Source organism: Caretta caretta, chromosome 8 (assembly GCF_965140235.1).
Source record: "Caretta caretta isolate rCarCar2 chromosome 8, rCarCar1.hap1, whole genome shotgun sequence".
In the NCBI taxonomy this organism is placed as follows: domain Eukaryota; kingdom Metazoa; phylum Chordata; order Testudines; family Cheloniidae; genus Caretta; species Caretta caretta.
In genome coordinates this window covers 101,886,903-101,908,581 of record NC_134213.1, presented here as the reverse complement: position 1 = coordinate 101,908,581, position 21,679 = coordinate 101,886,903, and the positions used below count along the sequence as shown (strand labels likewise).

The 21,679-nt window shown below is 44.9% G+C and overlaps 1 protein-coding gene across 3 annotated transcripts in view; it reads right to left on the bottom strand.

Annotated features, from left to right (window-relative positions):
• TRABD2B (TraB domain containing 2B) overlaps positions 1-11,947 on the bottom strand; it is a 415,969-nt gene extending 404,022 nt beyond the window's left edge. For 2 of the 3 annotated variants that reach the window (XR_012669737.1, XM_048862035.2), the window contains exons 1-2: positions 11,079-11,947; positions 8,720-9,280 (exon numbers count right to left, since the gene is read on the bottom strand). Coding sequence is in view for 2 of the 3 variants with exons in the window: in XM_048862035.2 (XP_048717992.2) it covers positions 8,720-9,280; positions 11,079-11,186 (669 nt within the window). In the remaining variant the exon portion in view is untranslated. The remainder of the gene's footprint in view (positions 1-8,719; positions 9,281-11,078) is intronic. The other variant, XM_075131863.1, reaches the window with a different exon arrangement.
• Between the last annotated feature and the right edge of the window lie 9,732 nt (positions 11,948-21,679).

Genomic DNA, 21,679 nt, shown 5'->3' with positions numbered 1-21,679 from the left:
GCCTGGAAATAAATAGCACGGAGGATGGGCTCAAAAGTGAGATTTCTGATACTTCCTCCTTCTGGTTGCCTCTCTACTGTTGTATCAGCTCAGGCGCTATCGTGACTGGAGCCTGGAAGTACAAAGGCTCACAAAAATTAAAATAAAGAGGGTCCGCCAACTTCTTCAACTTCAGCAAAGTTTGTTGTAAACTTAAACCAAGGTGCAGGAGGTTTTATCTTACCTCAGTCGCATGGCCCATCCATCCCTACAGCTAATATACTGTATTTTCATTCATCCCTTTTGATTTCAGTCTTATGATGAGCTTGGCTTTTTTTCAAACGTTTTAGGCCAAGATTTTCAAAAGTAACTAATGATGCTGAATACCCTACTTGCCACATGTTCAAGGGGCCTGGTTTTCAGCAGATGGGGGCTGGCTCAAACGGAGGTCCCTTTAAAGTCTCTCGGGTTGGGAAGTCAGAAACTGAAGCACCCAAAATCACTGGTCACCTTTGAAATTCTTCTTAAATGGTGTGTGTGTGTGTGTGTGTAATCAATCCTCATGCTGTCAAATGGCATCTGTGTATGTATAATCAGTCCTTACACTGTAACACGGGGTTTGTGTGTGTGTACAGTGTGTGTGAGAGAGAAATCAGAAATGTCATGACAGCCCTGGTCAAAGCATGCAATAAAGCCAATAGACAGACAGGATAAATCCTACCTATTTATTAAATCTGGGCGTGGATTAACCAATATTTCTCCTTCACATGGCTCATTGTCTGTGATTGTTAAAGAAAGCGAAGAGGTTAACGATGGAGGGATTGGAACCTGAAGTGCATTACAGGGGAAGCCTGTTCTGCCGTCTACAGCACAGTATATCACTCTGAAGTTCCCAGCCCTGCCTTGCCAAGAGCTCTGCTGCAGACCCCAGTCCCAGCGGGAGCACAAAGTGAATTAGTGCCCTTGCTTAAGATCATTTCAGTACAGGAACCACTGACCAGCCGGAATGATGTGGGTTGGCTTTATAATGTAGACTGCTATGCACCAGGGACTGAGGGAAGACGGTTAAAGATTTCACTGAGGGCTGGAGGTTGAACTGTACTTGAATTGAGGTTCTTAAGGTCTAAACACAACACTGTGTTTAGAGTCCTAACCTCCCTTGAAATCAGTGGAAGGTAGGAGCTGATGTACCTTTGTGGATCTGGGCCCATATCCCCAGTGTGGCATGCAGCTGGGGGGAGGGGTCATTTCCCCAGGTGCCTTTACTCCAGTGCATGAAGCAGCGCTCTTTGCAAAATCCTGTCACCTGATCCCCATGCACTGTTGCACAGTCAGGCTCTGGGAAACAGGGCTCAGGGTTGTACAGCAGGGCATGCCTGCCTCCCCGTTACACAGCAGAATTATACCATTTCTGCTCCCAAGGGGCCCTCTCCAGACACAGAGGATTTTTAATTATTTGTATTGCAGTAGCAGTCCCAGTCACGGAACAGGACCCTAACGCACTAGGCACTGCACAAACAGAATGAAAAGCCGGTCCCTGCCCCAATGAGCATGCTTCCCAAATAAGAGGGTGGATACATTTCCCCCCTTCCTGGATGTGCAGTTTTAAAAACGAGAGTTGCCTCCTGCAACAGTCGGTGGCATCGCTGGCCTCCAGAATAGATCAGGGATTGCAGTGCAATTCCAAGTGTCACAGAGGAAAGTGGACTGTGGAATGGTCAGAAAAAGCCTTTCAGTTCCCATTCAACAGAGCGACGCGCCGTCTAACAAGGTGGCCTGTCTCTGCAGAGCACACTGTGTTTCCATGGCACGCCACTGTGCCTCTAACATATCACCCAGTGCTGATGGATCAGTCTGATGCATTTCAGTACTCAACTGCACAAATGGGAGACCGTTCTGTCTGGCTACAGTAAAGTCTCCCTTGATCGAGAGCACTGTTTCAGAGGGATGCTGATGAGTTATTTTAGGCCAGAGATTTGCCAACGGGGCTAAGCACAAGAGAATGTGAGGCTCATTATGTTCCCCTTCCCAATCTGACACCAGAGAAAGAGTCTGTAGCTTAACCTCTCTGCAGCTGCTAGCCCTGAAGAAGAAGCCATAGCTTCTTCATGCCATGCTGTGTGACATGTTAGGGCCACTGGCTCTGCATAATGGTGCCTCCAGTCGCTCTTCTGGTCTCCTTTTCCCCATGCTGGCTTGGGGCAGCCAAACTTCATGGCACACAGAAGATATAACTGGCTCCTCCCCCTGCCAGCTATCTAGGCACTTCTACACCAATCAGAACCTTGTGCATCCTAAGCACAAGGATCAGCGCACCATTGTACTGGGTGCCATGAAAACACATGCAGAACCAATCCCTGCCCTGAAGTGTTGGCAAACTGAGACCCTGATCCTACCAATGGATCCACTAATCAAGACCCCTCAGATATGAAGGGATCCACCCCAGCAAATGTGACTGCAGGACAGGGGCTTATGGATGAGAAACTGGATATGAGTAAACAGTGTGCCCTTGTTGCCAAGAAGGCCAGTGGCATATTGAGCTGCATTAGTAGGAGCATTGCCAGCAGATCGAGGGAAGTGATTATTCCCCTCTATTCGGCACGGGTGAGGCCACACCTGGAGTATTGCATCCAGTTTTGGTCCCCCCTACTACAGAAGGGATGTGGACAAATTGGAGAGAGTCCAGCGGAGGGCAACAAAAATGATTAGGGGGCTGGGGCACATGACTTACGAGGAGAGGCTTAGAGAACTGGGATTATTTAGTCTGCAGAAGAGAAAAGTGAGGGGGGATTTGATAGCAGTCTTCAACTACCTGAAAGGGGGTTCGAAAGAGGATGGAGCTCGGCTGTTCTCAGTGGTGGCAGATGACAGAACAAGGAGCAATGGTCTCAAGTTGCAGTGGGGGAGGTCTAGGTTGGATATTTGGAAACACTATTTCACTAGGAGGCTGGTGAAGCACTGGAATGGGTTACCTAGGGAGGCGGTGGAATCTCCATCCTTAGAGGTTTTAAGGCCAGGCTTGACAAAGCCTTGGCTGGGATGATTTAGTTGGTGTTGGTCCTGCTTTGAGCAGGGGTTTGGACTAGATGACCTCCTCTTCCAACCCTAATATTCTATTCTAACCCAAGCGATATGTGAAGGTTTGTGGGGGTTAGTAAAGTGGTACAACCAAGTATATACAATTAGTTATATACATCTGCAATTGAATAGCAATACTGCAGGTTAATTGCCAATTGCTCCACAAGCTGTCTTTAACTGGCTGACTTTTTCTTTTATAGGCATGATGCCAGAGCTGGATGCAAAAGAAAGATCTCAAGGAGGAAAACAGCATGGCCCTAGAGATCCGTATGAAAAGTAAATTTGATTTTATAAATCTTTCAGGTTTTGATAACTTGGGGTATAACTATTTGTAGCAAGCTATTGATTTCTTTTTCAATACATATGTTTATCTTAAACAGTTGCCCAGCACAGGTTTTAAAGTGACTCCATCTCGAGAGCTCTTTTCAGAATACAGACAATACAGAATAATTTTAATTTTTCTTTGTTCCTTATCATTATAAATTTTATAGTGCTGGCTGGGAAATTACACCCCCACACACACACGCAGACACACACACCTGAGAAATTCAGGTTTTCTTCAAAAAATAAAACAGACTAAAACATTTATCTGGGGGGGAAGAACCTTTGGCAAAGATAGACCAAAAATCTTCTGGTATTCAGCCACCAATATCTGAAATATTTAGGGCTTTTGTCTTTATTGTTGTTGAAAAAAAAATTGAGAGAGAAAAATAGTTTGTCAAAATCCCAGTTTCCCAACAACCCTACTCCCCCCAAAAAAAGTAAAAAGCTTTTTCATCAATAAAATTTTGTCCGGTTCTAAAATTTTTAACTTTCATCTGTTTTTTTTTTAAACTGGGCCAGGTCCTCAGTTGGTGTAAACTGGCATCGCTCCACTGAAATCAGAGCTACAGCAATTTGTACCATCTGAAGAGTATGGTCCTTGTAGATGCAAAAATATTTAATCATTTTTAAAAAGGCAGGGGAGGAATGCGGGTGTACAAAAATATTGCCCTGTCTGTATATTAATATTTCATGTGGTTCTGCTATTCAGAGCCCAGCGTAAAGAGTGCAGATAGATGTCACCAGCCAAACATGATGGACCACCCATAGTCCTTTTATTAAACAGCACTTGTACTCTCTGTAATCCTATCAATAGCGTAATCAGAGCTGCCATGTCCCAGAGTTTGATGGAACAGCAGGACCTGGGAAATGAAGACTGACTTTGTTAACAAAGTCATTTCTCCCACTTCATTCTGACTCTCCTTGGTGGGAAATAGGAAAACAATGTTTATTTGTGCAAAGAGTAAGGCGGAAGAGAAATAAAAGGAAGAGAATAGCTAAGTGTGATGTTTAATCTGACACTATCTGGAGCTCCTTTCTTCGAGGCTGTCTCTGAGCCAATCAATTACAGTTTGATATTACGTCTCTCATTTAATTTATCCCACCATATCTTACAGTGATACAATCTAGATAATAATCAGATTCAGGACTAAGTAGGAAAACCTAGACATCTTGAGAATAATGAACACAGCCTTCGTTCAATCAGTGTTATTTCCCATGTATGGATAGGTTTAAAATCATCAGGACAACACTGGGTGTTTAGCAAGGCTACTTTGCAAACAGGAAGCATAGTAACGAAAGGCTTTGCCACCAACTGAATGTGGATTAACTGTGTGGACAAAGAACTAGTGATGGGAGATGAAAGAGAGTGAAGTGGATAATATATAGGAACGAATTAGAGGGAGGGGAGTAAATACCTTCTTGGCAATCATGCTGGGTTCCATGTCTACAAACAGGACTGAACAGCGAATTTGCAAATCTTCCTTTGGAATCAGGGGTGCTCAGATACAGGGGTGAAATCCTGGCTCTGTTGAAGTCAATGGCAACAGTCCCATTTGTTTTAATGGACACCTGATTTCACCCAGGTCCCCTAACAGAGTTAGGAGCCGGCTGCAAAGTTCAGATCCAAATCTGGAGGTGAAGTTCCCCAAATTTCAGTGTGATCAGGTGTGGGGTCGGCCCACGTCTACCCAAAATCAAACAGGTACTTTCGCTTCCTGGAAAGCCCTTGTTATAACTATATTGGAGCTTTTAGATAGTGGGGTCCCAAGAGCACCGGGAGATATTGCTCCTTCTAGAGCTCCAGGAAGCATTATCCTCTCTCTCACCTTATGGACCATTTGTGGGCAAATCACTTCTGCTCCCACTGGCATTCATGTGGCTGCCTTTCCTCCTCCCTTCCCACAGAACGTCCTAATTTGGGACTAGGAGCCTAAAAACTAGAGATGGGCCTGAACTGGCACTGCAGATTCCACACAACTCCACAAGACACGGGTGAGTTCAAAATATGGATGTGAAGCAGGACCTGAGCTTGGAGATTCAGGGCAGTGTCTGTTAAGAACTCAGGCCCAGATCCTCAAAGGGATTTAGGCACCAAACCTTTGAGCTATTTCCCATAAACTTCACTCTTCATCAAAGCTACTAAGATGGATCCATATTGTTCTGATCTGTTCTGAATCAGAATCCAAACTTTCCCAATGCTGGAATATGAGGTTCTGACCCACCTTTACTTATCACACGTGGATTTAGAAACCTTCACTACCAAGTGATGCACTGTGTTGTTTGCTAGTGCTGGTACTTACTAATATCCAGGGCCCGACCCTGCATTTCTTGGGTAACCAAAACTCTCACTGAAGTCACTAGGAGTTGTGAGTGCTTGTAAACACTAGATTGGGTCCCTCTCAATCTCAAGAACACTTAGAAAGCAATTAAAATCAATGGTAAAGCTGCCATATATCAGCCACATGGTCTCCATATATCAGCAGGGAATACTGTACAGAAGTTCCATGCAGAATGGAGGCTCAGACTACAAATGTTATATTGCCAAGGCATCCGATGAAGTGAGCTGTAGCTCATGAAAGCTTATGCTCAAATAAAGCTTAGTCTCTAAGGTGCCACAAGTCCTCCTTTTCTTAATGGGAAAATGATAGACCACGTTCTCAAAGAAGAAGTGAGTTACATTGTACACCTTAATTTTCTTATCTGATAAAACAATTCACAAATTGAAAGAACTCTGGGCATGGAATATTCCTGGTTAACAATGCAAAATCCTCCCGTTTCTTTAAGAAACAATCAAAAACCAAGTACAACAGGGTGATCACTTCTTGATTTTCCCCTCCTCATGGTATCAGATTAACAGATTTGGTGTACAAAGTCCTAAACAAAATTTTCAGTAACACAAAGCTGCCTTTCATATGGGGGGATGGCAGCGGGGGGGTAGGGGGATGTCGTCAGGGAGGAAGCAAATGACTATTTTTTAAAACTTACTAAGGGAAACATGCTGGATTTTTCCCTGGAAAACAAAAGCATAGAGATGTTTAAATGAGGCACAATCACAAGACTTGATTTCCAAATATTCTTATATATTATATGCAATATTAGAGTAATGCTGAAAGCAGGTAAGAAGTGCTGATGCCCTTAGCAGATATGGGAGTGTAATTTAGCGGAGATGTTCTCAAACCACACACACACAGAGTGGAATATAAGAACTGGTCAATTTCTGATTTCCATTTTTAGTACGTTTAATTATGTGTGTCTTACAGAAGGTTCCAAGATTTAGAATTAAGAGGAGAAACCTAGTTATAGGAACCCGCTCCTCTCAATTAGCACAGTAATACCCCAAGCAGTGAGACTGCTAGACAGAGTGATAACATTACAAATTACTACCGCCAAACAATTTGCCAAGTGCCAGAATGTATTCACCTTAAAGGAAGCAAGTAAAGAGCTATCTGGTTTGTTTTACTTAATTTTGTCTCATGTTATTTTGACAGCCACCTTTCCAGAAGTGGCGTCAAGCTAAGAAAAATAATATTTTTAAAGTTACTCTTGAACGGTGACCTGTTTTCATAGTAACGTCACCAATCCATAATAATCAAAACCTAACATTTTGTTAATAAAAATCAGAATTTTCCACAAAATTCCCCTTTACTGTCTATAAAACAACTCCTTTACTAAATAGGTAATAGTCCTGATTTCTTTTTTTTTTTTAAAGGAAGGGGGATTCTATGTACACATTAAAAACTAATGACCAAAAGGAAAATAAGTTGATTTCTCATCCCCTGAGTACTATGGTAAGAACATTTCTTTGCAATTCTCTTTCCCGCACACACACAAAAATGTGTAATATGATTCACATTTAAAAGGCTTCCAAGTGTAGGTTTTTAACTAAGGTCTTTCATGTGTTTTATTTTAAGTACCATTTGACTTACTACAGCCAACTAGGATTGGATCAATATTGGGAGGATACCGTGGTTAATTATTTAGACTTTGGTTTTAAAGAAGTATGTGGTCAACAAAAAAGAAAAGGCAGTTAACTCTTTGAGGGAAAGGGAGAAGCAAATTCCTTGTCAAAAAACACAGATGTCTGTAGTTTTAGAAATAAGAATTTTTTAACAACTCAAACTATACTTTCCATGCTCTCAGACCCCACGCTCTCAGAGATTTGCTGTGGGGACTCTATATACTCTGTGTACACGCTTACAACTGGGAACATTAAAGGAATTTATTTTTGCTAAAAGAAAAAAAAAAGTGATTTTCCCCTGTAAAGCAAAACCCCCATTAGATCTCTGGAAAATGCATCACTTGGTGGCAATTTCTCCACTTAAAGGGTCACTGAGGATTTTTTTGTTCAAATAAGGACAGCAGGGTAGGACAGGAAATAGTTGCACTAACAGTAATGACAGAAGCCGGTTAAAAAAATGATGCATTGTAATTGTAAGTTATGGTCTGCTCTGGAATATTTCCCCCTCCCACTCTTTTTGCTCATTTTCAGAATTTCCAGTATGTCTAATTTGACAGTTTCACAAAACAACGTCAAGAGCTGTGAATGTATTACTGCTAGTCCACTAAAATGAAATAGATCCTGGCTTGAAATCTGGTTTAGAAAGCTGAATCTACGCACAGAAAGAGACATTCTGGATTCAAGCTGCACCAACACTTGCTCCTTAATCTGTCCTTCACTTTCCAAGCTTTACCTCCTCTTCACAGCCCACCCCCGCCCCCTTGCAAATTCAAGAAATGAAAATTCAACTTATCTCAATACACAACAGCTTATATGAAAGTCCATTTCTTTAGACATGGAATAATAAAGTAAGAACACCCAAGCAGTTTGCGTAACATTAAACACACTGAAAATGGCATTAAAACTCCCCCCACGCAGTTAGTCCACGTTTTTACTTCTGAGTTGCAGGGAATGAGAGGATGGTGTTAAAAACTTTTTACCAAGTTGCTGGAGAAATTACATACTAGGTTTGACACATTCCCTTGCAAATTACAAACTTGTAGACACCACATCTCGGTGCCTCTGGCTCCCTAATATCACATGCAGTAGAGAGCGAGAGTGAATGTGTGTGCACATTTGTGTTGTGGTGGCTATCCCATGCACACACAGAGGGAAAGAGTCACCTCTGCAGATACACAGCACCATCAGTGTTATGCCACTTGAGCGCTGCGTTGGGTTGCTGAGGGCCTGCTCTAAAGGCCATCGCAGCCTCAATGGGCTTTGGCTCATGCTTTGTCTTCCTGAGCTCCCTTACCCTGGCGCTGGTCAGTTTCCCTTCCTCCCCCCCCCCCCGCCCCGCTGGGATGGGCAGAGAAGCCCAGGGGCCCAAGCCCCCCTTACCTGGGAGAAGTTGAGCCCATTCAGTGGGTGGCACTGCTCTTCCACCCTCTCCACAGCTCCTGTCCTCTTCTTCGTCCGCTCAGCCTCCTGGGCCAGGTAGAGGTCTAGTACCGGCACCCCTCGGGAGCGGATGTCCGTCTCAGTCAGGGAGTTGACCATCAGCATCACCCAGACGGGCCTCTTGCGCTCCCAGTTGCCAGCAATGGCGTTGAAGAGGTAGTCGGCATACAGCCCCTTGCCCCGCTGGTCTGGGGTCATCCAGTGCGGCAGCATCAGCTTGACGTACTCCAGGTGCCGCTTGAGGCGGCGGTAGAGTTCCCGGGGCAGCACGTCCTGCAGGTTCTCGCCGTGCGGCAGCAGCTGGCAGCTGGCCAGGCCTGAGATGGTGTAGGGATCAGTGAGGTCCAGTTCGAAGTAAACGCTGGAGCTGTCCTGGAACGCTGCCTTGGAGTTCTCAGGGATGAAGTCCCACACCCGCGTATAGGGCACGTGGATGGTACCAAACAGGTAGGCCGGGGGGTCCCGGCGAATGGTCCACAAGAAGGAGTTTAGCTCTCCCTGCTGGGGATGGGGGAGAGACAGTCAGAGAGCCAGCCCGTTTTGGGGACGAGGCTCAGGGCCAGCAAAACAACAGGACAGCATGTGAGAGAGAGAGAGAGAGAATTTTATATACAGCAACTCTGCTGCACCCACTATACCTACAACGCACACTGTGCCTCAGTAGAGATGTCTGTGAGATATACACCAAAACGGTCTATCTCCATAAATCCATACGCAACACAAATAAACCACACATAAACTGTCTCCGTATGTATGGGCACACAAACACACACTCCAGGCATATGCACACTGAGCCGCTATAATACACAGGGCCAGATAAAATACAGTCCCTGTGCATATACCTACGTGAATAAGAAATCTTGTCATGTGCATTGTTCCTTGGTATAACTCAACTCTAGTCTGTGATTGACTGTAGTGTGTGTGCAGTGCACACCCAAAACATTGGTTCTGTCTCCATGTGAGTGATGAACTGTGGGTTGCGTAACTAATGTGGTTCTGGGCGAATTAATAACTTGTTGACTAGTTACGAATAAGCAAGTGCCCTGATTTGAGAAATACAGTTCAAGTTCAAAGTGGCCCTGAAAGTTGAATCCAGCCTTAAAATTAGTAAGTGAACACTCCCTGCATCCAATAAAAGAAGGTTTAGAGTAGCAGCCGTGTTAGTCTGTATCCACAAAAAGAATAGGAGGACTTGTGGCGCTTTAGAGACTGACAAATTTATTAGAGCATAAGCTTTCGTGGGCTGCAGCCCACTTCGTCGGATGCATAGAATGGAACATATAGTAAGAAGATAGATACATACAGAGAAGGTGGAAAGAAGGCTAACGCTATTAGAGTCCATCCTATGTTGGCTCTAACAACGCTTATCCAATTAGCAAACCCAGCTTGTTGGATTTCCGCTTTAAAATCTAACTGGCACCTTGGCAAATTCATAAAAGTGGATCCCTTTTCAGTAACTGTACTTATCTATGTTTCTATAGCTATATATATACACCCCCCCTGCACAATTAGCATGTAACCACACAGATAAACGTGGTGATGGCTAGACCCACACACAGGTACAGCTCGATGAAAAATATATACAGTAGCTATATGTGCCCCTATATACACACAGTGCTCAGTGTGTAGATATGGAAAGACATGTGCAGAAACTGTATTTAATGTGCGTGGGTCTACACCCATGTATAAACTCTCCCCACAGGACGTGCATGCTCCCACACAGCGGGGTACGCTCCGAGCCATGAGCCCATACACACAGCCCTGCCTTTCTAGAGGCACTGCCCGGTACGTGTGGGGAGGCAGCCGGATGAGCTCTCTGCACAGGAGCGCTGGACGTGTGGATCCAGCCAGGCAGGCAGAGGGAAAGTGACCCCCTTGGGCTGGCGGGATCAGACCCACCCCATAGCTTTGCCCTGGAGCAGCCGCAGTCCAGCCCCATCTCCCTGCAGGGCTCCTTGGGGAGAAAGCGCCTGGCAGCTGGCATGCCCTGGGCAAACTGGGCAACCCCCCTGTCCCCCTTGAGCCAAGCCCCGCAGCCGCCCCCTGGTCCATCAGAGGAGAGGGAGGCAAACAGGGCTGGGATGGGAATGTCTCCATGCCCTGGCAGGGGGAACTGATTGGGGCGGGGAGGGTAGAAAGCAGCAATTAACCCCTTACCCTCCCTCCCCCCGCCGGCACCTGGAGGAGAATGGCAGGCAGAGGGCCAGTCCCCCCCACTGCGGGTCGTCTGGTCGTTCCTGGGGCTTGGGCGTGAAGCCGGAGCGCAGGGCGCGGGCTGGGGCGAGGGGAAGCCGCTCACCGATCGGGGCAGCTCACATGGCCCGGGCTCCGTCTGCTTCCTCCTGGATGTCGCGCCTGGCAGGATCCCCCCGAAGATGAAGTAGAGCAGCGCCAGGGTGGGTTGCATCCTGCCTCTCCCCAGCGGAGCCTTCCCTGGTGGCTCTTCGGGGTCTCAATCGCCCCCCCCCCCGCCCCCGGCCCCGTCCTTGCCCCGGTTCTGGTTATTCAGACAAACTTCGCCCGTCCCGTCCGCAGGCGACAAGTGCAGAGCAGGAGCCGGCGCCCGGAGCCCCCCTCTCTGCTCAGGGCCTGTCAGAGGGGGAAAGGCTGCTCCGAGGATGCGCCCGGCTCTGCGGCGGAGCCCCAGCCTCCGCCATGCTCTGTTTGCAGACCGCAGGAGCCACTTCTGAGCTGGCCGGAGCAGTTTTTCGGCGCTGGGGAAAGGAGGTGGGAGAGCAAAAGGAGCTTTCCAGGAGGGGGGCTTGGAGCCTCGCTGGTGAGGATGGAGCTGGGGACGGCTATTTGAACAGGCACAGGAAGGCGGGTACTGATCTGCATGTCAATATCACAGACACACACACACACGCAGCGAGGAGGCAAAAACTTACAGCAACTTCCAACTTTCCCAAACTTTTTTTTTTTTTTTTGGGTGCGCCGCAGGGAGGAGCTGACGCCACTAGAGGGCGCCTGTTTCTCAATCATCTCACCAGCCGGCGCTGAAGGCTCAGTCCATAGGCAGCTTTACCCTGCCGGCAAAGGGACCGGTTTGATCAGCCCGCTGGTTTCCTAGGTTCAGTGCCTCAGTTGTCCCGATTTCCACCTGCCCCTGGACGGGGCGGGAATGGGGGTTAAACTCTCTGAACGTGCAGCTCCAAGATACCCCCTCAATTAGCGGTTCCTTTTGAAAGGTGAGTTTCTTCTTAAATCATTGCCAAACTTTCCAGGGCCTCTCCTCATTGCTATAGAAGAAGAAATATGCCCCCCCCCCCCTTTCAGTTTTATTTCTTAATCTGGGCAGGGTCACATGCAGGTGTTTGTAGCATTCACTATCCCCGAGTGTGTTTGCCTTCAGTCCTTCTCTCCAAACAACTGTAAAAAAAGACCATATGCCCCTCCTTCCCACCCCTGAATCCTCCAGCCCTTCATTATAGAATCAAACCACAACTTTGTGTTCAAGCTTTTGAAACAGTTGAATGTGTATTTTCCCACATCCATTCCCCTTGGCAGCTGCCTTTGCACCCCTGGGTTGGAATCGGGATATAAAGCCTCCTGAGAAAGTAAGCTTCTCTAAAGAGATCTCTGGTCCTGTTTTGCAAACTTCAGAGGCTCTGATACGACACTTCATAAGAATCTCAAAACATGTGTGGCTTGTCACCACTTGGAAGTGGCTATGTGAGACAGCTTTGGCCAGTAGCTGGCTTCAGGCAAAATCCTGGCCCAACTAAAGTCCGTGAAAGTTTTGCCATTGACTTCAGCATGGCCAAGATTTCACACTTAGATTCTATGCCCAGCTCTTCCATTTACTTACTGCATGTGCGTGGGCAAATTGAACATAATCCCTCTGCGCATGAGCGTCCCCATATCTAAAATGGGGGGACAATGTATATCAATTGTATATACAGTGGCTTGAAACCACCCACATCCACGCAACACAACAGAAGAGCTCTGGGTCAGAACTGTACAGCTGGTCCCTATCTGCAGTAATCCAAATCCTGGATCTAAACACACCCCAAACTTTGGGGAAGTTTATATCTAAGCATCAATGCTCAGGTCATCTTTTAACATATTAAAACATAAAATCTACCTAGGGTAGGCATTGAGCGCTCTGTGTGTATATTACATACACGCTGCGCTGTAAAGAGTTAAAGGTGACTGGTTTTTTAACTACTTCCTGAGTCCTTAATCAAAACTCCCATTTTTGGTAATGGGCATTTGCCAGGGTAAAGCTGGCAGGATCGGGTCCCTCTGATTAATTATAAATAAGATTCTTCTAAAACCCGGGCAAAGCCTGAAATGACGTCACGTGTATCAGTCACTGTGGTTACTATTAAACAAATGTAACTACACAAGACGATTGAAGGAGCTTTGACGTTGAAAGCAAATCAAATTTGTTTTGCTTGGATTCTGTTTCTGGCCTCCAGACATGAAAACAGTGTGTTCTCCTAACAATAGCTTTGATATCAGTGGCACATTTTTATAGAGGAAAATTAGACCCACGGATTTATCAGACAAGATCCTGGAGATAGGAAACGCATAAAGGGGGATAGATTTTTTCCAACTAAGGCCATGATCTGATAAAGAATTACACTGACTTCAATGGGGCTACCCGTGTGTGTCAAGTTACTTACGTGTGTAAGTCTGTACAGGACCATTGTTTACAAGCACTCTGGAAACCTTGCAAATTGCGGAAGGGGGCTGTAGGGGTTTCCCATGCAGAGCTCTTTGCAGGTGCGGGGCTGGAATTGTAAACATGCATATCTACTATACCCATGTGCAGCAAGATGATTGCATTTCTCCTTGGTGCACGCTGTCACAGCTGCGCTCACCAGAGGCTCTAAGCTGGAGTCCTCAGCCTTTTTCTATAGCTCTTTCCACCCCTGCCCATGTACGGTGTAATAGCTACTGAAACATACCCTTATTTATAGTGAAGAAGCTGGAGCTGCTGCCACCGTTACCCAGACTGGTGCAAGGGGCGGGAGGGCGTGCCAGGAGGGCCTGGATGCTTCGATATTGCCCCTTTGTGCAAACACACAGGGATTCGGGGGAGCACAGGGTGCCGGGCCCATCCCTACCCCCTGTAAATGCCTGGCAGGCTTAACTGCTGCTCTCCTGCCTCACCCAGTCATGGCTACCATAGCAATGCCCTTATGAAGTGACTCCTAGGTGTGGTAAATTGCTGTGGTAACAAGGCCGCTTCTTGAGGCACCATTACCTATTCCACGATTGGAGTCTCACTTTGAACTTTCTGGCGTTGCGTTTCACTCGGGGAGGGAGTCGGTTGGGACCGTTACGTCAAATCACAGTCTGTCCTTTGTCCAAGCCGGAGATATTTATCAATGACGTGACCAAGACTGTGCAAAATGTACTTTGTAGCTTGGGGGAATTCTCAGTTAGGCTGCGCCTCACTTGCCTGGCCTGACAAGCCACCCCTCGGTGAGGACTTTGGAACGTGCTTCCATCTTTGGTCGAAAATAACCCATCATTGGTGACCTTCACGGCATGCCACAAAAGCTGATAGGGCTTGGGGGAAAGCCAAGGGTGTGTTCCTGGGGAGACTTCCTGGCTGGCTGAGTTATCTGTATAGGATTAAAGAAAAGGAGTACTTGTGGCACCTTAGAGACTAACCAATTTATTTAAATAAATAAAGACGGCTCTTACTCTGAAACCTGTATAGGATTAGTTAATGCTGGTGGCTGGCTGAGTAAACGTTATCTGTAGATAAGTATTTACCGCTGCTGGGTGGCTGCCACTATGCAAGTGTAAGTTGAATTGATAATTAGGACACTTGAAGCTTTTAATCTGGATGTCTCTCCATTGCTTGGTTTCAGAGTAGCAGCCGTGTTAGTCTGTATTCGCAAAAAGAAAAGGAGTACTTGTGGCACCTTAGAGACTAACAAATTTATTTGAGCATAAGCTTTCGTGATATACTGTATTTTTCACTGAATGCATCTGATGAAGTGAGCTGTAGCTCACGAAAGCTTATGCTCAAATAAATTTGTTAGTCTCTAAGGTGCCACAAGTACCCCTTTTCTTTTCTCCGTTGCCTAAATCTAAAGAGCTGCATAATGACAATCTGTCCCCGACATGCTGCCAAAGGAAATTCCAAAGGAGCCAGAAGAGGCAGCCTCTTTCTAGCCCTGGCATGGGCGGGAAGCCAGCCTTCCAGCAGCATGCCACCTGCCTGAGTCTGCAGGAATGATGGCTGGTGGGTCTCCCCAATTAATCTCAGTGGGGCATCAATGCTCAGCCCTGATGAGACACTTTAACCGCATCCCCGCGGAGGGTGGGGGCCGCTGGAAGGGCAATAGGACAGGCAGCTGCCAGTGGGGGAGCTGCTCCCACACGGTGCCATGCCATATCCTCTGATGAGCCCCCAACATCTCACTCTGGGGCCAGCCAGGAGATCCAAGGGCAGGGTGATACTCTGCTCCCCCCAAGCACTCCCCCGCCCCTGGGCTCCCCCACAGCCTCTTAGCCACAAGAACTCCTCATTTTTTTTTTTTTGCTGATACAGACTAACACGGCTACCACTGAAACCTGTCATCCTGTAGGATAGTTAGTTGTGTATGGGCCCAGCCCGCAGTGCTCCTAACACAAATAGCTCTATCTGTGCACAAGGGCAATGCAGGTAGCCATTGCTAGGTAAAAGACAGGTGCACTGGGATCAATATATACCCGGGTTTATAGCAAATCCCTGAGCCATCCCTTAATGCAAGCGCCGTCTAGCTGGGAAAGCACAGCCTCTTGTTGATTTATGCTGCTTGCGGGTGAGATGACTAAAGTAACCATAAAAAGAACAGGAACGTACATCCCAGCAGGAGACAGAAGCCGAACTGTCCTATTAAAGTGGCGGAGTCGGGTTGTGGAAATTTCAGTCAACGGTCCAGGGAGCAGAAACGGCAGACCGCAAATCGCATGCCATCCATCATGACGTCTCACCTAGGACTTAAAGGCACGCCTCAGACCGATGACTTTTACAAGGCCATCGCTTCTGCAGCAGCAAGGGAAATTAATTCTTTTGTGTACTTGTAATTTTTCTTTTAAGATCAGTTCCATATGTCCCTGCACTTCTCATTTAAACACAGCCGTTCAGGGCAAATCTGAAGTAATGTTAACCCCCTTCTAATGTAAATATTTACCAAAATCATTAAATAATTGCTCTGATCTTTGAACATGTATAACTCTCTACCTGCTACTGTAGGTTTCAAGCTGGAGCAGTTCAGGGCCTCTGTGATAAACCCCAAAGCCTGTTAAAGAAGCTTAATGGTTTGATGGTTAGCAGTTAGCTGGTAGAAAAGGCTAGCTATAAAAATTGCCCAGAGGAACAAACTGTAAAAGTAAATGAATTATTTTGGAACAGGGACTTTCTTTTTGAATTTCAAGAATTCCAGTTAAAATAATCATGCTTTTGAAAAAAATCTAGAATCTTTCATTTTTAATGTGGCATGTTACTTTTTTGGGTATAATATTGAATAGTATCAGTGTATATTTATATCATGTGTCTCATCCTGAATGCTCCCAAATTGTTTTGCTAATTATTGGGAATCACTTGAAATACTACTGAAATGCAACCACTTCTGGGGTGGGGCGAGGAAGCTGTTTAACAGCGTACAGTACTCAGCAGTTTAAGACAGAAAATGAAAAGTGCCACATCCAATGAAGAAGGAACGTAGATAGGCAGAGTATAATGCCCATCATGGAATCTGGCTATGACTCAGGGTTTTAAAAACATCTCTATTCTTGCAAGAATCATCAGTGGACTTTCAGTGCTACCTTTTGTATACAAAACCATACACATATGAAATTCACCTATTTAGCAGCTCTGCTTTTAAAAAACACCACCGCTTATTTTATTTTACAGCCTGTGAAATATGGCTCGCGTTTGTTGCATTTGTATTTCCATGTGTGGGCCTGTTCATTTTTAGACTGGTGGGTCTTTTGATTCCAAGATGAATTTCCTTTTCCAGCAGCCACTTCAGTGCTGTGATGCGGAATAGCTGTGAGATTAGAAAAACACCATCTGTTGATCAGATAAACAAAAGCCTAGTTAGTTATAAGTTTAGTAGGTCATTGTGTCTCGCAAGGTCCTTGTATGTTAATAAATTCCACCGTGAAATGTTTTATAACATCACATGACAAAACTCTGTCTTCCCAGCATTTCTCTTGATGCTGTTTCTTTAGCAATGGACCTGGGCCTAAGATCTGAACTTTCCCAAAGATCAAAGAGGTGTTTGGGTTGGGAGGATTTGGTTTCATTGTTAATTAATAATTCAGGATACAGCACATATAACATTGTCATGGGCTCATATTATTTATTTGTGTTGCAGGCCCCAGTTGATTGGGGGGTGGGGGGTGGGATGTGTTTGTGCTAGGCACTCTACAAATGCAGTATACTAATGCAAACTGTGCCGTACTGAAATGTGAAGCCACTCTGGATACGTGGAAAGCTTTTGTAAAGCTAGCTGGCCGCTCCCCTGATAACATGAGGAATCTCTTCTTCTGGGAGTGGATGGGCATGCTCTGGAGCCTACGGAATTTTACCCTCTAGTTGCCAGTCGATTGCTATTATTATTCGTGTCACACACGTGATATCTGGTTGATCAAGTGCCCCTCACTGCATGCCAAAGTACTCAGGGTGCTGCTGAATGAATAGTTGATGCCAACAGGGCTACTCGTGCTTAAAATGAAGCACATATGTAAATCTTTGGAGGCCGGGTGGTATAGATTGTAAGCTCACGAAGAGTCCAGAATTGTTGACCTATAGAAAACACGGCAAGACTCACCCAGGCTCCCAGTTTTTCCTCTGGGGAAATGGAATAAGATGTGGAAGGGAAGATAACGTGGTGGAGGTGACAATAGAAGCTGTAATGAAGACTCCACTGATGACTGGGAAGATTGCTTTTTTAAGGCCTGATTCATTGCCTGGTAAAGCAGTGGAAGGACTCGCATTGATTTCAGATGAGCTCAGACTCTCCTTGAGGAAGTCTCTTTTGCAAGGTTCCAGAGTGGTCTGGTTTAGAAAAATAGTGCTTTAAAATGTATGGAATGTGGGTAGAGATGAGACAAGCACAACTGAAAATAAAGCCAAATACATATGTGTACAGTTGAAGTTACTGGGGAAATTCTTCCGACCACTCAGATTTGCATGATAACATTTTAGTTTTTTCTCCATTCAGACTCTCAAACATAATAATTTGGAGATTCCTAGACTCTTTCCACACACCTCTCCCCACGAGTTATAAAAATATGGTCTAGTTTCCTTCAGCTACTTGTTTATTTCTTCTGGAGTTAACACCTCTTCTGTTTTCGGAGTGTATGTGTAGAATAGTCCGTTCTTAATCATCGGAGTGAAGCTGTGGCATTTCAGCCATAGTAATCTTTACCTTTCACTCCTCTCAGGTCAGATCTTTCCAAGTGGCTTTCATATATTTATAACCTTAATTCAAAGGGTACAAAGTGTCAAACATCGATTGACTAAAGTGATTTAAGACGGCTCAGTACAGAGTGGCAACTTTGTTGATACATACTGAAAGTTAATAGGAAAAGATGTCAGAAAGGTAGGTGATATGAAATACATAATGCAGTGCTTATGGTATATATGGCTTCTGTCTTTTCTTGCATGCCCTTCAGTTGTCCGCTTTCTATTTATTATAGAACCATAAAACTCCCATTTGAATTAATAGCAAGACAAATTAATACTAAACCCAGAAAGAAAGAACAGCTGAGTTTCAGAAAGCAAACAGCACCCACCATTACAAAGCTCTCAAACTCTTCTTCTGCCCAGCTCTGTCCTCAGACTATTAAAACACAGGAACAAGCTAGAACATTAGTTGCAACAATGCGTTCTCTTTGATTAGTTCTCTGGTGATAGGAACCCAACTTATCCCTGGAGTCAAGCTTAAAAATAACATGTTTCTGTACACTGTTTTTAACCTACAACTTTCTAAAATAGCTTAAATTTCTATAACAGATTAAAGAGAATATATTTTTATCAGTGATTACTCTGTGCATTTGATAGCATTTTGTGCCTAGTCACTTTCAATATGTCCCCTATTTAGTAAGTGAGTTTCTTCTGATGTTTGTGTGGGTCTTTCACACAGAAACAGAGAAGAGAAAAATGAGAAAACTACATGTAATGGCTTGAGCATTCAGTACTGGAAATGGCTTTTCACATATTTTTAAAAACCCAATTAGATTCAACTGGAGAGTGAGCTTTGCAGAGCTGTGTTATAAATTTTTATTTTATTTGTTGGAGCCCCAGTCAGGGACCAGGACCCTTCTGTGCTAGGAGCTGTACAAACACAGAACAAAGAGACTTATAGTTTCGTGAAATTCAGAGAAATGGGATCATTTTTGACAGTAAATATAGATTTGTGAGGGTGTGTAATGAAATCAACGAAACGCTTCTTTGCAGAGGTTGTGAATTTCACTGAGGAAATCTTTGTCTGGAAGAATTGTTTTGCATTGCAAATTGGCGTGTGTGCATAGAAACTGTCTTTTCCGGACAAAAAATGTTTTGTTTATTTGCAAACCCTGTGGAAATAAATGTTATTATTATTATGTAGGATTTTCTGACTGTGATATTTTCTTTTTTATGTCCAGTGCCAAGCTCTTTCATAAGTCAAAGTTTGAACAATCAAATTCCATATTCTTAGACATTTTGTAAATGAATACGTTTAAAAGTATGGGCTGGATGAATGGACTATAAGGTGGATAGAAAGCTGGTTAGATCGCCGGGCTCAACGGGTAGTGATCAATGGCTCCATGTCTAGTTGGCAGCTGGTATCAAGTGGAGTGCCCCAAGGGTTGGTCCGGAGGCTGGTTTTGTTCAATATCTTCATTAATGATCTGGAGGATGGTGTGGATTGCACCCTCAGCAAGTTTGCAGATGACACTAAACTGGGAGGAGAGGTAGATAGTCTGGAGGGTAGGGATAGGATACAGAGGGCCCTAGACAAATTAGAGGATTGGGCCAAAAGAAATCTGATGAGGTTCAACAAGGACAAGTGCAGAGTCCTGCACTTAGAACGGAAGAATCTCATGCACCGCTACAGATTAGGGAGTAAGTGGCTAGGGAGCAGTTCTGCAGAAAAAGACCTAGGGGTTACAGTGGACGAGAAGCTGGATATGAGTCAACAGTGAAGGCTAACGGCATTTTGGACTGTATAAATAGAAGCATTGCCAGCAGATCAAGGGATGTGATCATTCTCCTCTATTTGGCATTGGTGAGGCCTCATCTGGAGTACTGTGTCCAGTTTTGGGCCCCACACTACAAGAAGGATGTGGAAAAATTGGAAAGAGTCCAATGGAGGGCAACAAAAATGATTAGGGGCCTGGAGCACATGACTTATGGGGAGAGGCTGAGGCAACTGGGATTATTTAGTCTGCAGAAGAGAAGAATGCGTGGGGATTTGATAGCTGCTTTCAACTACCTGAAAGGGGGTTCCAAAGAAGATGGATCTAGACTGTTCTCAGTGGTAGCAGATGACAGAACAAGGAGTAATGGTCTCAAGTTACAGTGGGGGAGGTTTAGGTTGGATATTAGGGGGGAAAAATCACTAGGAGGGTGGTGAAGCACTGGAAGGGTTACTTGGGGGGTGTATGTGTGTGGAATCTCCTTTCTTAGAGGTTTTTAAGCTCAGGCTTGACAAAGCCCTGGCTGGGACAATTTAGTTGGGGTTGGTCCTGCTTTGATGACCTCCTGAGGTCCCTTCCAACCGTGATATTCTATGATTCTATGAAAACTGGCAATAATCCTTCAATGACTTTTCAGTTGTTGGTCTTGCCAGTAAGGCATTGGTCTGGGAATCAGGTCATGTGGGTTGAATTTCCAGCTCTGCCACAGAGTCCCTGGGTTACCTTGGACAAATCACTTTATCTCTCTGTGCCTCAGTAGCCCATGCATAATGATAGTCTCTTTCCTCAAGGGGTTATTGGGGAGGAATAAATTAAGCATGTTTATGAGGTGCTGTTTTCCTGCAGCAATATGGGCCATCTAACCACCTAGACAGCATCAGACACAGGATTACGAGTCTTGTGTTCTAGTCCCAGCTCTCCCACAGAATTAATCTCTCGGTGCCTCAGTTCCCCATCTGTAAAATACGGACAATATCACTTCTCCACCTCACTGGGATGTTGAGGGTCAATTCATGTTACGTGGAGCACTTTGCAGACTTAGGGGAAAAGTGCATAGTTTTATAATGACTCCATTTAAACTAGAGTTTACTTTCCTCTTCAGAAACTGCTTTGCCAAATTCTTAAACTGTCCTACGGTACAAATATATTGGCATTTAATTCTCACTTCATTGTGTAAATGCTTGATTTGATCAATTGAACTGTAACATGCTATATTGTGAGTTATTTTTATTGCCTTTCCGTGCGCTCATGGAGATGACCTGTGGATGGCTTCAATATATTTTCACCCTTCTGTAAGGCACCAACCATAAAGCAAATGAAATATTATTCCTCAAGCAGTAAATCTACAGGGAACAGTAACAGATCCCTGAAAACTCAAATGGCATTTTGCCAGATAAACCAAGCACTTGAATCCACTCTATAAAAAATAAATACATATCTATTCCAGTGTTTAGGGACCTTTGAAGCGTGCACTTTTAATTAAAAGGAGGAAAACACAGATACACCCCTACCATAATGGTACATTCCATCTGAATCACATGAAAGTACCTGTTCTCTTTTCCTAAGAGCGTTTGAAAGACACAGGCCACAAAAGGGTGTCTCTGCCGTTCGCTAATATACATATGTAGAAGAGGCTGCATGGGCTAATGGAGAATAGATTATGCCCTGAACAAATGATCCAGATCTCCAGCTGGTGTAAACTGGCATAGGAGTGAAGTCCTTTGACATCATAGGAGTGATAAGGATTTATATTAGCTCAGGATC